The 19,444-nt window shown below is 46.8% G+C and overlaps 1 protein-coding gene across 1 annotated transcript in view; it reads right to left on the reverse strand.

The window, feature by feature from the left end:
- Positions 1 to 19,444, reverse strand: part of DCC (DCC netrin 1 receptor) — a 1,217,792-nt gene that overhangs the window by 95,058 nt on the left and 1,103,290 nt on the right. Inside the window, exon 22 of the mRNA XM_075328185.1 lies at positions 12,302 to 12,361. Coding sequence (XP_075184300.1) covers positions 12,302 to 12,361 — 60 coding nt within the window. The remainder of the gene's footprint in view (positions 1 to 12,301; positions 12,362 to 19,444) is intronic.

Raw genomic sequence — 19,444 nt, forward strand, 5'->3', positions numbered from 1 at the left:
CCGGGGCTCAGTACCTGACCATCATGGATCTGAGCCGGGGATATTGGCAGATCCCCCTGACTCGCAAGGCCAGGGAACGCTCTGCCTTTATTACCCCATTTGGACTGTACGAGTCCACGGTGATGCCATTCGTGATGAGGAATGCCCCTGCCACTTTCCAGCGGATGGTCAACACCCTGCTCAAGGGACTTGAAGGGTACGCGGCCGCGTACCTGGATGACATTGCCGTCTTCAGTCCCACCTGGGAAGATCACCTAGAGCATCTAGCACAGGTGCTCAGGCGGGTCCACCGGGCAGGTTTGACCATCAAGCCGGGCAAGTGTCAGCTGGCCATGAGCGAGGTCCAGTACCTCGGTCACCGGGTAGGCGGGGGAACACTGAAGCCCGAGCCTGAGAAAGTGGAGGCCATCGCATCCTGGCCCACCCCCAGGACCAAGAAGCAGGTGATGTCCTTCTTGGGGACCGCTGGGTACTATAGGAGGTTTGTTCCATGCTATAGTAGCCTGGCAAAGCCCTTGACGGACCTCACCAAGAAGAAGCTGCCCTCTGCAGTCGATTGGACAATGGACTGCGAGACAGCCTTCCGGGCCCTAAAGGACGCCCTGTCCAGCCCGCCCGTGCTACAGGCAGCCGACTTCACGCGGCCGTTTGTAGTACAGACCGACGCCAGTGACTTCGGCCTCGGTGCGGTGCTCAGCCAGGTGGACTCTGCGAGCCAAGAGCACCCAGTCTTGTACCTGAGCCGGAAGCTGTTACCGAGGGAAGTGGCCTATTCCACAATGGAGAAGGAGTGCCTGGCCATAGTGTGGGCCCTGCAGCGTCTGCAACCCTATCTATACGGGCGCCACTTCATCGTGGAGACGGACCACAATCCCCTCAGCTGGTTGCACACCGTCTCTGGGACGAATGGGCGATTGTTGCGATGGAGCCTTGCGCTCCAGCAATACAACTTCACCACTCGCCACAAAAGGGGCCGTGACCACGGTAACGCAGACGGGCTGTCCCGACAAGGAGAGGTCGCGGACGGGCGCACGGGGGAACACCGGAGTGTGCTGCCCCCTAGCGCCCTCAAAAGGGGGGAGGTGTGAGGTAAATCCGGAGATATGACGATAAATCATGATATTCAAGTATGTCAGGAAGCCCTCTCCTGGTGTCACCCCCCCTTTCCTTCACACAACTGGTTTAGCAACAAATCCCATGGCCATCTCCTGTGATATGGAGATGAGGTGGTGTGGGAACAATGGACACAGGATGACTCCCTGCCGTCACCCTGTAACAAGAGTTGTATCTCATTAGCAAGGCTATGGAAATAGCCAGACAGAACGACTCCAGTAAAAAATGGTTCATATCTCGCAAGCCATATTTCCGATAAATATGGCAACCATAAAAATGGTGTCTCCGCATGCGGACGATGCCGGCACACCCTTTTTATGGGAGCAGGACATTGGGAAATGCCCCAGGCGTGATATCAGCCAATGGGGAACTGGCAGACAGGTCATGAGTCCCCTCGTTCTGTAGCTAAATTCATAACTGTCACAATGAGAGCATTGGCGTCCGCCTACGACGCTCCCAGGCAAAGTTATGGCCCATATTCCATGTTGTGGATTGTCCATAACTCAAGCCAGGGGTGGAGCAGTGCTCCCTCTGAGGTCACTAAGGTAGGAGGGGACCTGGATTTGCCCAGGTTGATAACCCTACTTCGGCCATTTTCCAGCGTTCTTTTCGCTGGGGGCACGTGTAGGAAACATCTGTGGGAAGGATCCTAGAAACCTGGGTACAGCGCCCCCCTGTGGCCAGACGCAACAAGGTAACTGCTGGAACTGTGTATGCCTGTTTGTAACCCATGCTTTGATTGTAACTGTACTCTGACATATGTATATTCTGTAGATTCCCTATTGTATATATTGTAGTTTCTAGTGTGCTTTAGGCTGATTAAATTATATAATTAATCTTGGGCTGTTCTGTTATCTCGATCTTGAATCCCACGTCTGTGTGTTCGGCTAATAGTTACCGTAAATCGGTTGGTGGCAGCGAATTGTGCCAAGGATTATTGTGGGGAGGCCAGTGAGATTCGGGGAGATTTTATATATTCCGCCCGCGGAGGTCGGGGGAATATATACCTTACTCTCACCGGGGACCCTTCAATAATCGGCATAAGTAGTATAGCGGCCTCCTTGCTTATTGTCGGGCAATTCCATAATTGGCCTGACTATAAGAGGGGCGCTAGAGAGCGCGTCACGTGCTCTGTCTGTCGGTCGGGAGGTATAAAGGAGGGGTGACCCCCACTTGTTACCCCCCGATTGTGACGTACTGGTAGCCAGCGCGGGGGATTTTTGAGTGACCCCCCCGGTGGTTTGTGACAACACCTCTTTAGATGTTGAGTCTAGTATTGCTGCTCAGCTCTATTGAAGAGAATGGGATCATACAATGGCGTCACTGTTTTTGAAAGCTGCCATGTTTCTCTAATTCTACACAATTCCTTTAAAGTTATTGGAAAACCGTCTCTTCATACTATCCTACAAACCTCCAAGGAGTAAAGCACTGGCTGCCATTGTGCCATAGGAACAGTGTTTCCCAAGGGCGCCTATCTCATATATACCAATTTACATTGCTAAAGTAGCGGTATAATTGGTTGATGCCATTGGCAAAGAGCACAAGAAAGGATGGGAAGCATTTACCAGCGGCGGTTCTTCTGGATGTTCCTCTCATAGGCTCCATTTTTTTTTCCTATTCTTTTATGACAAGTATACATTTACACAGTGAGATGAAGAATAAAGAAAGCTGATTTCATATGCTATCCTTTATCTTATCAAGAAGAAGAGAATCTCTTCAAACGCGGCTACAGCCTTCTGCTTTGCTGAAAGTTGAAAGCCTCATTGAAGCCCCCGACAGCTCCATGAAAACTTCGAGCCTTATTACTTGCATTTCAAAATCAGCCATTAAAATAACATTTTACTAGAATGACATTTGGCTCACGTAATCAGAATATCACAGCCTGAAAGTATGTATCCGCTATAGAATCTGGAGAATTATTATGGGGATGATTAAAAGGAGGCGATATCAGCAAAGCCAAAAGTATTCCCGAATGTACGTCATCTACTGAGCAATGTAAACTCAGAACTGTGTTAATCTCTGACGCCAACTTTGAGACTCCCTTCTTTGAAGAGGTGGGAGACCCAAGGGTCATACATTATTGGAATGAGTAATATTTATTGGGACAACTCCTTTAATCCCTTCCCGATATGTGATGCACATGTAGAGTGGGGAAAATAAGTATTTGATCAATTTTGCACTTTTTCCCACCTACAAAGAATGGAGAGGTCTGTAATTTTTATCGAAGGTAACGTCAACTGTGACAGAATAAAAGAAAAAATCCCATTGTATTATTTTTAAATAATTAATTTGCATTTTATTGCATGAAATAAGTATTTGATCACCGACCAACCAGCAGATCTCCAGGCTCTCACAGATCTGTTACTTTTTCTTTAAGAAGCTCCTACTCTACACTCATTGCCTGTATTAATTGCACCTGTTTGAACACACGTCCACACACTCAACCAATCGCACTCTAACCTCTCCACCATGGCCAAGACCAAAGAGCTGTCTATGGACAAAATTGTAGACCTGCACAAGACTGGGATGAGCTACAGGACAATAGGCAAGCAGCTTGGTGAGAAGGCAACAACTGTTGCCGCAATTATTACAAAATGGAAGAAACACAAGATGTCTGTCAATCTTACTCGTTCTGAAGTTCCATGCAAGATCTTTCTTAGTGGGGTAAGGAGGATTCCGAGAAAGGTCAGGAATGAGCCCAGAATTAAATGGGAGGACCTGGTCAATGACCTAAAGAGAGGTGGGACCACAGTCTCAAAAATCATTAGTAACACACTACGCCATCATGGATTCAAATCCTGCAGGGTCCCCTGCACACGCCAGTACATGTCCAGGCCCATTTGAAGTTCACCAATGACCATCTGGATGATCCAGAGAAGGCATGGGAGAATCATATGGTCAGATGAAACCAAAATAGAACTTTTGGTATCAACTTCACTTGCTGTGTTTGGAGGAAGTAGGAGGATGAGTACAACTCCAGGAACACAAGAAGGAGGGTGTGTACAACTCTAGGAACACTCTCCCAAATGTTAAGCATGGTTATGAAAATATCATATTTTAGGGGTGCTTTTCTGCAAAGGGGACAGGATGACTGCACTGTATTGAAGGGAGGATGTATGGGGTCATGTATAGCAAGATTTTGGTCAACAGCCATACTACCTCAGTAACAGCAATGAAGATGGGTCATAGCTGGGTCTTACACCTTGACCAGAAACACACAACTAGGGAAACTAAGGAGTGGCTCCATAGAAACATTTCAAGGTACTGGAGTAGCCTAGCCAGTCTCCAGACCTAAACCTAATAATTTTTGGAGGGAGCTGAAACTCAATGTGCCCACTAGTCTCCCAATTGCAATAAAACAACACGAGGAAGGTAAGACAAATGGGTGTGGAAAAATACAACAAATAGCACTCATAAGATTCTTTAGCAGGAAACACCTCAGCTTCTCCAGAGACAAGCTCCTTAAAAGTGGTCGGTATAGAAGATCTATCTCCAGCATGGAGTGAAGCCAGAAGTGAGTAAATATAGCGGAAGGGAGTGATGATAAGATGATGCATCTGTGATTAAGACTATGTGTAATCTCAGACAGAATTAAAAGGTCCTTAACCCCTTCAGCATCAAATAAAAGTAAATCCACTCCAATATCCTGCAATCAATTAAGCGTTAGGTCCTCCTGATCCCAAATCCCCAAATGTAATTGTCATGAGCTTTTTTCTGTTGCAAAGTTTTGTGACAGGTTCTGCGTCACAGTCTCAATTTATCTTGTGAGACTCTGTTGATTAAATGGATTCCTCCTCCTTTGGGGAGAAGAAGTTTGATGTCAGTTTACCTTCCAGCAACTCCTGACTCCTGGTCAGGTGTTTCCAGTTGGGACCACACCCAGGTCCTATAAATACCCTCTACTTCCACCACAGGGTGCCGGTTATTTTCATCATTTGGTAGTTTGGCCAGGAGGGGAAAGGAGCTGGTGAAACCCTCTCTCTAAGACTTGCGTTGTGGGCTGCAGCATTGGTGCTTGCTGTAGCGTTTCTAGGTGTGCTGGTTGTACAGTTTTGCTGTTCCCCAGTAGTCTGTTTTCTTTCTCCCTTCTATGTTGTTTCCCCTTGTGCACTTTTAGTGGCTCCTTTGTGTGTGGTTGCCATGTGTATGAGTTGTAGTCATTGTTACCCCTGTTTTGTCTTTATCTGTCGGTGGGGTTGTAGACTTTAGTTCTTGACCCTTTCGAATAGGTGGTGGGTTGTGGAGGGGGGTTTTATCATCAGGGACAAGGACAGGAGATAGGGACCAGGTTGGGGGCTTGGACCTCTCTACCTTCAAGGGTACCTGCAGGTGTTAGGATGAGAGCAGGAGCCCCAGCCTTAGGGCCAGTATAGGCCTTCCTGGGTTCTCTTGTCATCTGGGACAGTAATATGCAACACACTCGTGACAGGTACCAGGTACATGCAAGCAGTTTTACCCATGTAAGCCAAGAGCTGGACATGTGCAAACAAAAAAGAGCTCTTTGTGCTCATCGGAGAGTCATGGCATCCTCAGATTGCCAATAATTTGAAGGCCTTGGTATTGGAAAAGAATGGTAAATGATGTAGAAGAAGTTGAGTATAGCCCCTACTGTGCTAATCAGCAGTATTTCCGGGTGATGAGCCCCACTGATATACGCGTACCAGACAACACTCTACTAATGGACAATCCACTGTGCCCATACCAGCAGATAGGACCCCACTGATGGCAGTGCCCCAGGTACAACCGTATACACAGTGTAATGTTTTTGATGTAACGTTTCTACCAAAGTGGAGTGAGGGAGTTCAAACTGAGGGATGCAGTATCCTGTACACTAGGTGGTGCTGGAGATACTAAAGTGAGTGAAGTCAGGCAGGCCGAGGTCAAAGCCAAGAGGACGTGACAATATATAGGGAGCAGGCAGGAGCAACGTCGTGTAACAAGCCGCAGTTCAGGTAACCAGGAAAGACAGCAAAAACACAGGGGGCAGACAAAAGAGTAGTCCAAAGGGAACGTCAAAGACGGGAGCCAGACGGGAACGGAAAGTCAGAGGGAGCAGGTGGATTCAAGTCAGGGGTCAGTCCGAGGTCGAGAGCCAAGATCAATAACAAAAACCAGAAGCAGAGAGCTTACCACAATTTAACCAGAGAATACGACTAGTGCCGCTCCGGGCACAAGCATTCCAAGATAAAGCAGAGCAATTGCCTGGAATCGGCACATGAGAGCAAGCCCCTCCTACAGCCGGTAACCGGCAGGAGGACACAACAGAAGTCCCCAGCACAAGAAATGCACCGCAAGTCCGGGCCATGACACACAGATTACCTGCAGTAAAGCAAGGTTTATTAGCAATGATGTGGGATTCACAGAAGCATCACGACTCCTTCATTGTGCCAATTGATGGTCCAAGGTAAGGATTGGCCAACAATAATTAAAAAATCAACAAAACCTCTTTAATTTCCCTTTTTAGAAAAAAAATACCTATAATTAAAAACAAACCCTCTGAGTTACTCTCGTTATTCTTTTTCTCCTTTTTATGCCTTTTTTCCTTCCTTTGGCACTAATGATCTATCGTTACAAAGCGGCCTTACAACTGACACATCACTCGGGTTCTTTTGTACTTTCATATAATTGTGTCTTAGCTCGAGCTATTCTACAAGTAATATCCAGAAATCTCCGAGGTTCCGGCTCCCCGTGGAGCCTCCGCTGGGAGCCGGTAATGAATTTCTTTAATCGAGGAGTGAGTTCTGCCATCACTGGGTATTTTTACATTTAGGATTAATACCACATTCTCGGTTGACCCACGAGCTGGATCTTTGGCGCTCCGTTTGATCATGAGAATAGGAGACTTTTGGCAGGCGGCAGATTTCCACCGATGGCGGTCACATGTCATTTATCTATTGTCATCTCTACGGATGGCTGCCACGTCTTACACAACAAGCCCATACTTAATTAATATCTTATTTCCCCACAGACATTTTGGAGAAAATGAAGTATCTTGCTGCATATTAATTTTCGGCTTGGCCAAGCGTGCAGAGACGGCTGTGTTGGCCGCATTCATATCCTCCCCTCATTAGAAAATGCATTTGTCTTTATCATTACCGTCTTTGTATGTATTATTTAATGTTTAATAGGAGGCATGCTGAAGAGCGTAAATAGGATGGAGCCAACGTCTATCACGCACTTGTAGACTGTGAGCAGAAAGCGGAAAAGTCGCTCTGCAAAATTTAAGGGGACCCGTGACAATATAAGAGCAGATTCTCATGTCTGTATACAGATCCTTGTGCCGGCACGGTCTACAGTCACAACCGATAATCTCTACATAGTGGCTGTATACAGGTGGACTACATACAATAGATATGTATAAGGACAAATGCGCAAAGCAAACCGGAAATGTCAACATATCTATGGAACATCAGCATCTAATAATAAATCAGATGTTTGGTCATTATATTATTTTATTTTAATTTGAGTAAAATAGATAGATAAGGGCTTGCAGCCATTATTTAATATTTTTGGTACAGCTTCACTGTGCTGTTAATTAATCCATTCATCCATCCATCTAACCATACATCCATCCATGAGACCATCAATTCATCTAACCATCTATCCATCGAGTCATTCATCCATTGAACAAATCATCCATCAATCATCCATCCATCCATCTAACCAACCATCCGATCATCCATCTAACCATCCATCTTCCCAACCATCCATCCAACCAACCATTCATCCAAAATCCATCTATCCAAATATTCTTCCATCTATCCATCCATCCATACATACATCTAACCATACATCTAACCATACATTCATCTATTTAACCATCAATCCATCCAACCATCTATCCATCCAACCATTCATCTATCCTACCAATCATCCATCCAACCATCTATCCATCCAACCATTCATCTATGCTACCAATCATCCATCAAACCATTCATCCATCCATCCATCCATCCATCCATCTAACCAACCATCCGATCATCCATCTAACCATCCATCCAACCAACTATTCATCCAACATCCATCTATCCAACCATTCTTCCAACCATCTATCCAACCAACCATCTAACCATGCATCTGTCAATCCAATTCTCCATCCAACCATCCATCCAACTATTGTCATGGCCGTCTTTAGAAACTTGTGACAGGACTTAGGCCAGAGTCTCTCTTTGCCATCTGGGACGCCTCACATCAAATGTATTCCCTTTCTTTTGGTGCTGAAAGGGTTAATGTCACTTGTGCTTTGCAACAGCTTCGGACTCCTGGCCTCAGGTACTTCCAGCTGGTGACCACTCCCTTCCCCTATCTATGGTCACATCTCCCAGTAGACGGTGCCGGTTATTCTGATTCATTCTGAAGCTAGGCCTCAAGGTGGAAGGGGCTGCTGAGCCCTTGTTGCAGCGAAGCAGTGTTGGCTGCAGTTCTGGTGTCTGCTGCAACCACGAAGTTGGGCTTTATCCTTTATAATTTCCCCTGTTTGTCATACCTTCCCTTCTTGTGGTAATAGTGCAGCAGTGGGACTAGTGATCCTCACCTGCTAGCTCACTATCCAGGGCTATTACATAGTCTCTCAGAGTTTCAGGTTTCCTGCTCAGAAACAGGTGCCGAACCTGCAGAGGAACTGGCTAGGAGTGCAGGGTGCAGCTACAGGTGACTGCAGGAGGTATCCCATCATCCCCTTTCTTAACACCAGGGCCCACTATTGTTTAAGTGTCCCCAGTGTTACCCTTGTTTGTTGTTGGTGAACCCCTTGTTGTTGTGGGTCTCACCTCATGCTGGCCATTCCCCTAGTCTGTGAGTGACAACTATCCATCAAACCATCCATCCAACAGACCATCCATATAACTAACCATCCATCTAATCATCCATCCAACCATCCATACATCCAACATTCCATTAAACCATCCAACCAACCATCCATCATAAGTGATGATTACAAACCTTGGGTAGCCAGGCTATCGATGTCGCCTACAACAGCTGGAGCAGCTGACGAGTGAAACCAGGGATCTGCAATCCATAGCGGCAGTCTACATGAGTGGCACTGGACCTCCTCCAACTTCCCTGCCTGTTATTGTAATTTCAATGGTAGATGCAACCATAGGATTGGGGCAATTAGGACTTTTGCTGAATGGCCCCCGTAATAACTATTTACACCACTTAGTGTAACATTGTCTATAACCTATTAACATTTAGTTATTAATTCTAACGATTTCGACACAAACACAAATTCTTGTGTCATTGACCTTTTTGCTGACTTACCATGAAGCACTCAACTGCGGAGCAACCAAAGGATGGATATCGGATTTTATTCTGATCAGTGAACTAATGACACCTCCCTACCCTCGATACAGTGTGATAATGAATTCGTGCCGGGGACGATCCCGCAGTGCCGGGTTCATTTGCCATCATTTGAATTTCATTCCGGAAAGCTTCTCTACTCTTGTGTTCCTGGTGTCAGTTATTGAGCTGCCGCCATACAATAAAAGGATTACCGTAAAAACCGGGGCAGACTCCGGTGTGTACAGACTGGAGGCCGATACTTGGGAAGGAGTAAAGAAAATTATACTTTGACTCAACCTTTTTTTATTTTACCTTTGACCCTAACTTTTTTAACACCTTCCTGGCTGATTCAATTTATCGTACTACAATTTTTTTCGATGTCAATCAAATGTTCACCACCGAGTTGAAATTTCAGGGTATTCGCTCGTTTTTGACAAACAGATATGTTCCACAGCCTTCCGTTGGTTGTATCACACAGCTTCTTATGAGTCTACATGTTCTTTAAGGGGTACTTTGCAGGCTGCGACATTGCTAGCCGATTGTAGCGATGCCGAGCGCGATAGTACCCGCCCCCGTCGCACATGCGATATATTGTGATAGCTGCCATAGCGAACATTATCACTACGGCAGCTTCACACGCACTCACCTGCCCTGCGCCGGCGACCCGCCTCCTTCCTAAGGGGGCGGGTTGTGCGGCGTCATAGCGACGTCACACGGCAGGCGGCCAATAGAAGTGGAGGGGCGGAGATGAGCGGGACGTAACATCCCGCCCACCTCCTTCCTTTCGCATTGCCGGTGGAGGCAGGTAAGGAGATGTTCCTCGCTCCTGCGGCTTCACACACAACGATGTGTGCTGCCGCAGGAACGAGGAACAACATCGTAACGACATTATGGAAATGACCGACGCTACACAGGTCGCCGATTTACGACGCTTTTGCGATCGTTTATCGGTGCATCTAGGCTTTACACGTTGCGACATCGTTACTGGCACCGGATGTGCGTCACTTTCGATTTGACCTCGACGATATCGCAGTAGAGATGTCGCAACGTGCAAAGTACCCTTAAGAGGATATATGGGATTAGGGACAAATTTGGTTCATTCTCTTAAACAGTGCCACACTGGTCTCTATGGATTATATGGGCTACTGCGGTCCAGCTCTATGGAAAGGAATAGGGCAGAGCTGCAATGCCATGTACAAACTGTGGACAGGGGTGGTGCTGTTTTGGGACTTTTGTATCAAGGGTTTTAGAAGAATTTTAGACATATATTATATTATTACCTATAGTATTCTGATTTAAAAGGCATTTATGGGCAAAACCCCCATCATGTGTTGAAGCTGGTGAGTTTGAGACTAATGGAACCATTTATGAAGGTCAACGAGCCAAATTCATCTATGAAAAAGTCTCGATAGTGGAACATCTTGCAATATACTAGAACCAGTGGAAGAGGATACACGTATGATGAATCCTCCAGGGAAAATAATCAAATGCAGTGTGGCTAAGGGACATAATTAGTGGCCATTGTTTTCTATGTTCTAGAAGTGAAGGAAATACTTCTGGGAACCAAGTGTTGCCTTCAGCATTAGGCCTGTTACCCGAACCCATGTTTCTCAGTCCATACTCAGACCTGCCATGGGTCTCCAGACCAGAACTCAACAGTCTCATGCAGGCCTCTGAGGCTGTCAAGATCGGGACAGAAGACTTGAGCATCCACTTAGCAGTTGAGCCGAGCCTACTCCCTTTTCAAGATGACTTGGAGCCAGACAGTTCATGGCAGTCCGAGCACAGAAAGAAGGATCTGTGAAACCAACCATAGTCAAAACTGTGGCCTACCGGGCACAAGGACTCACTGGCTAGTATATATTTGTTTATCAGTGGTTAGAAACCGTAACACGCTGGGCACACTGGATTTGGAGGAGGCATGGCGATCTGGTAAGTAGAGATGAGTGGACCCATGGAATTTCGGTTCGGCGGGATCAACTGGACTTTAGATAAAGATCAGTTTGGGACCTGGACTTGACCTGAACCACAATGGAAGTCACTGATTGACAGCCAGCTATAAACAGATCACTTCCGGGGGAGGGTGGGTGGGGTTTTTAATTTTATTTGGTGCACACTACAACCAATCACGCTGTTGTTACCCCCAGTGTGAGACGATCAAACACTGCAAGCGTCTGGCACTGGACTGAGCACCGAGCGTACCCGAGCACTGTGATGCTTGGGCAAGTGGTCAGCATACGTAAAGCACCCAAACTGGGGATTTTTTAAATGTCGGTGTGCGGCTGAAAAACGAACACCGAACCTTGGATTCGCTGATCTCTACTGGTAAAAATGCTTTGTAGGGGTTAATGGATGGACCACCATGGCTTCACTGACAAAGAGTCCACGTACTATTCCACTGAAACGATTCCCCCATTACATCTATACAACTACTGAATTACATTTATATGTACATTTCACTCACATTTAAGACAGTACACCCTTTACTTAGGGGCTGGCAGCACAACAAGGATAACCTGGGCACATACCGGCCCTCCTGTGCTGAAACAGGCCTGTGATGTTATGGGTAAACCTGGTACAGGTGTGTGTTTCTTAACCTTTCCATTTGTCTTAAAATTAGTCAAAATGGTGCAAAATGACCAACAATGAAACCTCCCCCACCCACCCCATCATTTTCATGATACTCTGTTGGGAGATGTTTATTCTATATGTGTCCTTTAGTTGTAATGTGCATTAAAGCCATCATTTATTCAGTTTGAATAATAGAAAATTGGAATCTTTCATAAAATTTTGTCTAAATATGGATGGACATATATAAATACATTTTCCAATTCACTAGTGGACTACACACGGGGCTAATTGCAACCACTGCTGACAAAAGTCATTTATTAAATATCAATGTAGTTACCATTAAGACTGCTCCGGTCAATTAAATTTGTATCCACTGGCCAGTACATCCCGTGTTGACCTGTAAGAAAATTAAAAAAAAAAAATGTATTATACATAATATAGTCTCGACTCTCTACCAAAAAGTTATTTGGATATGGAAAATGGAAGTCGTAACCAGATTTATGTTCTCACAGCTACATATCTAAAAATGTACCGCACAATATGTAACGTTGGCCGCTTAGTTTATGTTGCAACAATTGCAGTAATACAAGGATTTTGCTATACAATATACTGCCTCTCTATACTACACAGACCTGTTTGAGTCTTCATACTACAAGAAGCATGAGAATACTGAAATATTGCAGTGTGGGTAAACATTAGTGATGAGCGGGCACTACCATGCTCAAGTGCTCAGTACTCGTAACTAGTGATGAGCGGCCACTACCATGCTCGGGTGCTCAATACTGGTAACTAGTGATGAGCGAGCACTACCATGCTCAGGTGCTCAATACTGGTAACTAGTGATGAGCGGGCACTACCATGCTCAGGTGCTCAATACTGGTAACTAGTGATGAGCGGGCACTACCATGCTCAGGTGCTCAGTACTCATAACTAGTGATGAGCGGGCACTACCATGCTCAGGTGCTCAGTACTCATAACTAGTGATGAGCGGGCACTACCATGCTCGGGTGCTCAATACTGGTAACTAGTGATGAGCGGGCACTACCATGCTCAGGTGCTCAGTACTCATAACTAGTGATGAGCGGGCACTACCATGCTCAGGTGCTCAGTACTCATAACTAGTGATGAGCGGGCACTACCATGCTCGGGTGCTCAGTACTCGTAACTAGTGATGAGTGAGCACTACCATGCTCGGGTGCTCAGTACTCGAAACTAGTGATGAGTGAGCACTACCATGCTCGGGTGCTCAGTACTCGTAACTAGTGATGAGCGGGCACTACCATGCTCGGGTGCTCAATACTGGTAACTAGTGATGAGCGAGCACTACCATGCTCAGGTGCTCAGTACTCATAACTAGTGATGAGCGGGCACTACCATGCTCGGGTGCTCAGTACTCGTAACTAGTGATGAGCGGGCACTACCATGCTCAGGTACTCAGTACTCGTAACTAGTGATGAGCGGGCACTACCATGCTCAGGTGCTCAGTACTGGTAACTAGTGATGAGCGGGCACTACAATGCTCGGGTGCTCAGTACTCATAATTAGTGATGAGCGGGCACTACCATCTTCAGGTACTCAGTACTTGAAACTAGTTATGAGTGAGCACTACCATGCTCGGGTGCTCAGTACTGGTAACTAGTGATGAGCGGGCACTACCATGCTTGGGTGTTTGGTACTAGTAACTAGTGATGAGCTGGCACTACCATGCTCGGGTGTTTGGTACTAGTAACTAGTGATGAGCGGGCACTACCATGCTCGGGTGTTTGGTACTAGTAACTAGTGATGAGCGGGCACTACCATGCTCAGGTACTCAGTATTTGTTACTACCGTAGTGAACCTGTCCAAGCGTCCAACTGCTTGTTTTGAGTACCAAACACCTGAGCATGGTAGTGCTCTCTCATCACTAGTTAGGAGTACCGAGCACCCGAGCATGGTAGTGCCCGCTCATCACTAGTTACGAGTACTGAGCACCCGAGCATGGTAGTGCCCGCTCATCACTAGTTACGGGTACTGAGCACCCGAGCATGGTAGTGCCCGCTCATCACTAGTTACGAGTACTGAGCACCCGAGCATGGTAGTGCCCGCTCATCACTAGTTACGAGTACTGAGCACCCGAGCATGGTAGTGCCCGCTCATCACTAGTTCCGAGTACGGAGCACCCGAGCATGGTAGTGCTCGCTCATCACTAGTTACGAGTACTGAGCACCTGAGCATGGTAGTGCCTGCTCATCACTAGTTACGAGTACAGAGCACCCGAGCATGGTAGTGCCCGCTCATCACTAGTTACGAGTACGGAGCACCCGAGCATGGTAGTGTCTGCTCATCACTAGTTACGAGTACTGAGCCCCTGAGCATGGTAGTGCCCGCTCATCACTAGTTACGAGTACTGAGCCCCTGAGCATGGTAGTGCCCGCTCATCACTAGTTACGGGTACTGAGCACCCGAGCATGGTAGTGCCCGCTCATCACTGGTTACGAGTACAGAGCCCCTGAGCATGCTAGTGCCCGCTCATCACTAGTTACGAGTACAGAGCACCCGAGCATGGTAGTGCCCCTCATCACTAGTTACGAGTACTGAACACCCGAGCATGGTAGTGCCCGCTCATCACTACTAAACATGCTAAACAAGTTGGGTAAATGCGAAGGAGCCAAAAGGTTTGCAAGTAGAGATGAGTGAATATATTCAAGTTAAATTGAATTGTACTTCAAGCTTCCAGAAGCTTTATGCAATTCACTTTTCACTTCCGCGTGGTTTCAGCAGAGTGGCACCTGCTTGTCGACAATTTTCTGAACGTAAAGGACCATTAAAGTTAAAAAAAATAATCATTGTAGGCACCTCACTGCCCATCTTTTTTTTTTTTGCTCTTTACTTTTTACTCCGGTCTTTGCCGCATCCTCATCGGGACAGCTGAAATCTCACACTGAGCCTGGACTACCGGCTCTGATGAGGCTCGGGACGGTCCTGCGCAAGGTCATGGTGAACGTTGTGCTGTCATGAAATGGAGACCTTCCACCCGCTTGTGCACAACCCTTCGATAGTCCTAGCTCAGCCTGAGGCGCCTTTGGATTTCAGCGATAGCGGCATAGATCAGATGAAGATGCGACAAGAACCAGATGGGTGACGTGAGTATCTGAGGAGGAGATGACGCTGTGGGAATGAAGGATTGGGCACGTTGGGTTTCCATGTCCCATCCTTTGGTTCTCACGACCGATACAATGCAGCCAAATTCACCTCTTCCCATTGAATGGGGCTCCGGGAGGAAAAGTTGTTGCCTAAATGAACATTTGACTGACAGCTGTTAAAGGGGTATGGGAATCTTTAATGGGCTGTGGTTCAAAAGAACCCAACAATAATAAAATAATGGACATCCTGTTTTGGACGTACGCAAATGTGACTCCATTAAAGGGAACCTGTCACCACTTTTTCGGCCTATAAGCTGCGGCCACCACCACCGGGCTCTTATATACAGCATTGTAACATGCTATATATAAGAGCGCAGGCCGGGGGTATAACATAAAAAACACTTTATAATACTTACCTAATGGTCGCGCAGTGGGCCTTATGGGCATCTCCGTTGTCCGGTGCGGGCGCCTCCCCTTTCGGCCATCTTTGTCCTCTTTCTGAAGCCTGTGTGCATGACGCGGCTATGCCATACACACTCGCCGGTCCTGCGCAGGCGCACTACAATACTTTGATCTGCCCTACTCAGGACCTGAATGCCGGCGAGTGTGGATGACGTTGGACCCGTCAGGCACCACGTGTCAGACGCATCAATGCACGGCTAGAGAAGGAGAACAAAGATAGCCAAAAGAGGCAGCACCGGGACCGGACAACGGAGACGCCCATAAAGCCCACAGCGCGACCGTTAGGTAAGTATTATAAAGTGTTTATGTTATGCCCCCGGCCTGGGCTCTTATATACAGCATGTTAGAATGCTATAAATAAGAGCCCAGTGGACGTGGCTGTAGCTTATTGGCCGAAAAATTGGTGACAGGTTCCCTTTAACCAAACGTTGGTGTAACAGTCACTTGTCGGTTACTGCTGCAGCCATTGATTGGCTGCAGTGGTCACATTTCTACTTGGCTATTAGGGCGGCTTTGCACACTACGACATCGCAGGTGCGATGTTGGTGGGGTCAAATTGAAAGTGACGCACATCCGGCATCGCATGCGACATTGTAGTGTGTAAAGCCTAGATGATATGATTAACGAGCGCAAAATCGTCGTAATCGTATCATCGGTGCAGCGTCGGCGTAATCCATAATTACGCTGACGCGATGGTCCGATGTTGTTCCTCGTTCCTGCGGCAGCACACATCGCTGTGTGTGAAGCCGCAGGAGCGAGGAACATCTCCTACCGGCGTCACTGCGGCTTCCGTAGGATATGCGGAAGGAAGGAGGTGGGCGGGATGTTTACATCCTGCTCATCTCTGCCCCTCCGCTGCTATTGGCCGCCTGCCGTGTGGCGTCGCTATGACGCCGCACGACCCGCCCCCTTAGGAAGGAGGCGGGTCGTCGGCCAGAGCGACGGTCGCAGGGCAGGTGAGTGCATGTGAAGCTGGCGTAGCAATAATTTTCGCTACGCCAGCTATCACACGATATCGTACCTGCGACGGGGGCGGGGACTATCGCATGCGACATCGCAGCATCGGCTTGCGATGTCGCAACGTGCAAAGCCCGCCTTAGAGCAAACATGGAGATCAACAAGGTACTGAGACAATGTTAGAAAAGGAGCCATGAGGGATCGGGAAGGTAAGATACTGTATTTTGTTTTTTTGTTGTTTTTTGAGCGTTGTGAGCTTGTTTTTCCTGACTGCATCCATTAGGCTAAACCAAACCTACAGCTCATGTGAAGCTAAATGCAATCCGGCTCCGACTTTCTGCCTAATAGACCGTGTCCTGACGGCTGTCTCATCTCTAGATATACATAAATATGTGACATGTTGGTGTCTGGCTCTGGGATCCCGGAAGCTGCCAATCTCTTGTCGAAGAAGAAAAAGAATATTTGAGCTCATACCAATTAGAGTCACCGAGGCACCCCTCCCCCTATAATCCATATCGCCGGCTCGCTCTTGTTTGACAATCTCCGATGGACCAGAGAGATCATGTAACACATGACAGACGTGATACAGATTCCTATCACATCTCCTCTGCCCACCTTACTTGATGGTTTCCATTTGACATTTGCTTGGTTATAGAGAAATTGCCTTTATTATGTGAGATTGTGACAGTCAATCTCAGCTACACCGGGCGCCTAAGTCTACATTTACTTGTCATAAGAAGTAACGCAGCTGCCATATCTTATTAAAGGTATGTGGGGACATGAATTTTAGAAAAGGCTTGGTTTGCTAGGAGTCGTGCTCCGGTGTTGGCTGCTTCTAAAGCTTCGAAGTCTCAATGAGAAGACGTGACAAATTTCCTTTCGACAGGTAAAGACTGTCACATTTAAGGGAGAAAAACTGAGATGACACCAAACATTCGTCTGCCCTATTGAAGTAGTGTATGAGGGGAAATGGCTAGTGGTCAAAAAAATGTGACTCAACATAGCTGATGCTACAAGAAGATTTAGGAAGAGCAATAGTGGTCTTGCCATGGCAATGGCAGTCCCCCAACAGACACCACCATAGTGATCAACGCAACAGCTGTTTTTTCACCCCTACATTGGTTGGGATAAGGCTTAAAAACTACCTGGTCACAGGGGTTGACCACTACTCGGAAACGGGTTGACCACTACTCGGATAGGGGTTGAAGGAGTTGACCACTACTCAGATACGGGATGACCATTACTCAGATAGGGGTTGATTACTACTCGGATAGGGGTTGAACAATACTCAGATAGGGGTTGAACAATACTCAGATAGGGGTTGAAGGAGTTCACCACTACGCGGATAGGGGTTGACCACTACTCAGATACGGGTTGACCACTACTCGGATAGGAGTTGACCACTACTCCGATAGGGGTTGAAGGGGTTGACCACTACTTGGATAAGGGTTGAACAATACTCGGAATGGGGTTGACCACTACTCGGATAGGGGTTGACCACTATGCGGATAGGGGATGACCACTACTCGGATACGGGTTGACCACAACTCAGATAGGAGTTGACCATTACTCAGATAGGGGTTGACGGGCTTGACCACTACTCGGATACGGGTTGACCACTACTCGGATAGGAGTTGACCACTACTCCGATAGGGGTTGGAGGGGTTGACCACTACTTGGATAGGGGTTGACCACTACGCGGATAGGTGTTGACCACTACTCGGATACGGGTTGACCACTACTCAGATAGGAGTTGACCACTACTCAGATAGGAGTTGACCACTACTCAGATAGGAGTTGAAGGGGTTGAAAGGCTTGACCACTACTTGGATAGGAGTTGACCACTACTCAGATAGGGGTTGACCAGTGCTCAGATAGGGGTTGAAGAGGCTTACCATTACTCCTTCAATATGCTTCTCCCATCTAAAATAATAAAAGTTATACTTTTTTCCAGTGTGGTGTCTTTTAGAGCAATGTCAGCACCCCATCTCTTGGGGCTTGCATGACATAATTTTGCCACACAAGCCCTGCAACCAATCAGTGGCAAAACTAACGCCTGGAAGAAGTGAAAGATGCTGCTGCTCTCTGATTTACTTCGGATCTCAGTTTTGTTTAAAGGGAATGAGAGGGAAGTGGTTGTTGATTGGTTGCAGGGCTCATGTGACATAATAATGTCATGCAACCCCCAGGAGACCAGGTGCTGAAGTTGCAGATAGGGCACTGGTGCCAGAGGTGTTATTATTTTAAATGGAGGGAAAAAAAAAAATCGATTGAAAAGGGGTTGTCCAGGTAGTGGACTCATCCCTTAACACTTAAAGAAATTGAGTCGTTCCAGTCAGATTACAAGGTTTCGCCTAGTTTATAAAATCCAATATATACAATTATTTTTATTAAGTGATTCTGATTTGATATATAGAGGTCTCCTGTTTAACATACTTATCTCTTGGCCAAAATGGAGAGCAGTCCCAAAAAGTATCTGTTTCCATGGAGGACCTGTCCTGTGTAATACTAACATTGCCTGTGGAGGTGCTGCAGGGAATATAAACCCTTACAGCCAGGTTTGCCTATTGCTTACAATGGATCACTAGAGGATCTAGCACAATGGAACTTTTTAAATTAATTTTACATTCATTTTTTTTCTCTCAAATCTGTTGAAAGATTCTATTTGGCCTCCCAAAAATTTGCCCCAACTGCCATGAAAATATGATTAATGTGGTCTTAGGTTTCTCCAGTGTGTAATGCATAAAAAATGCGTGGTAGACATGGGGTTAAAAAAATAAAAAAATACAATATACTTATCTGTCCGACCCTAACCTATCTCCGTGTACTATCTCTGCTGTGGTGATGACTGGGTGGGCCTCAGCAAAAGGATGAGCCGATGACCCTCGCGGAGGACCAGGGAAATTGTACCACCGGCGACATTCGGAGGCAGACTGGCA

This window comes from Anomaloglossus baeobatrachus, chromosome 1 (assembly GCF_048569485.1).
Source record: "Anomaloglossus baeobatrachus isolate aAnoBae1 chromosome 1, aAnoBae1.hap1, whole genome shotgun sequence".
NCBI lineage: Eukaryota > Metazoa > Chordata > Amphibia > Anura > Aromobatidae > Anomaloglossus > Anomaloglossus baeobatrachus.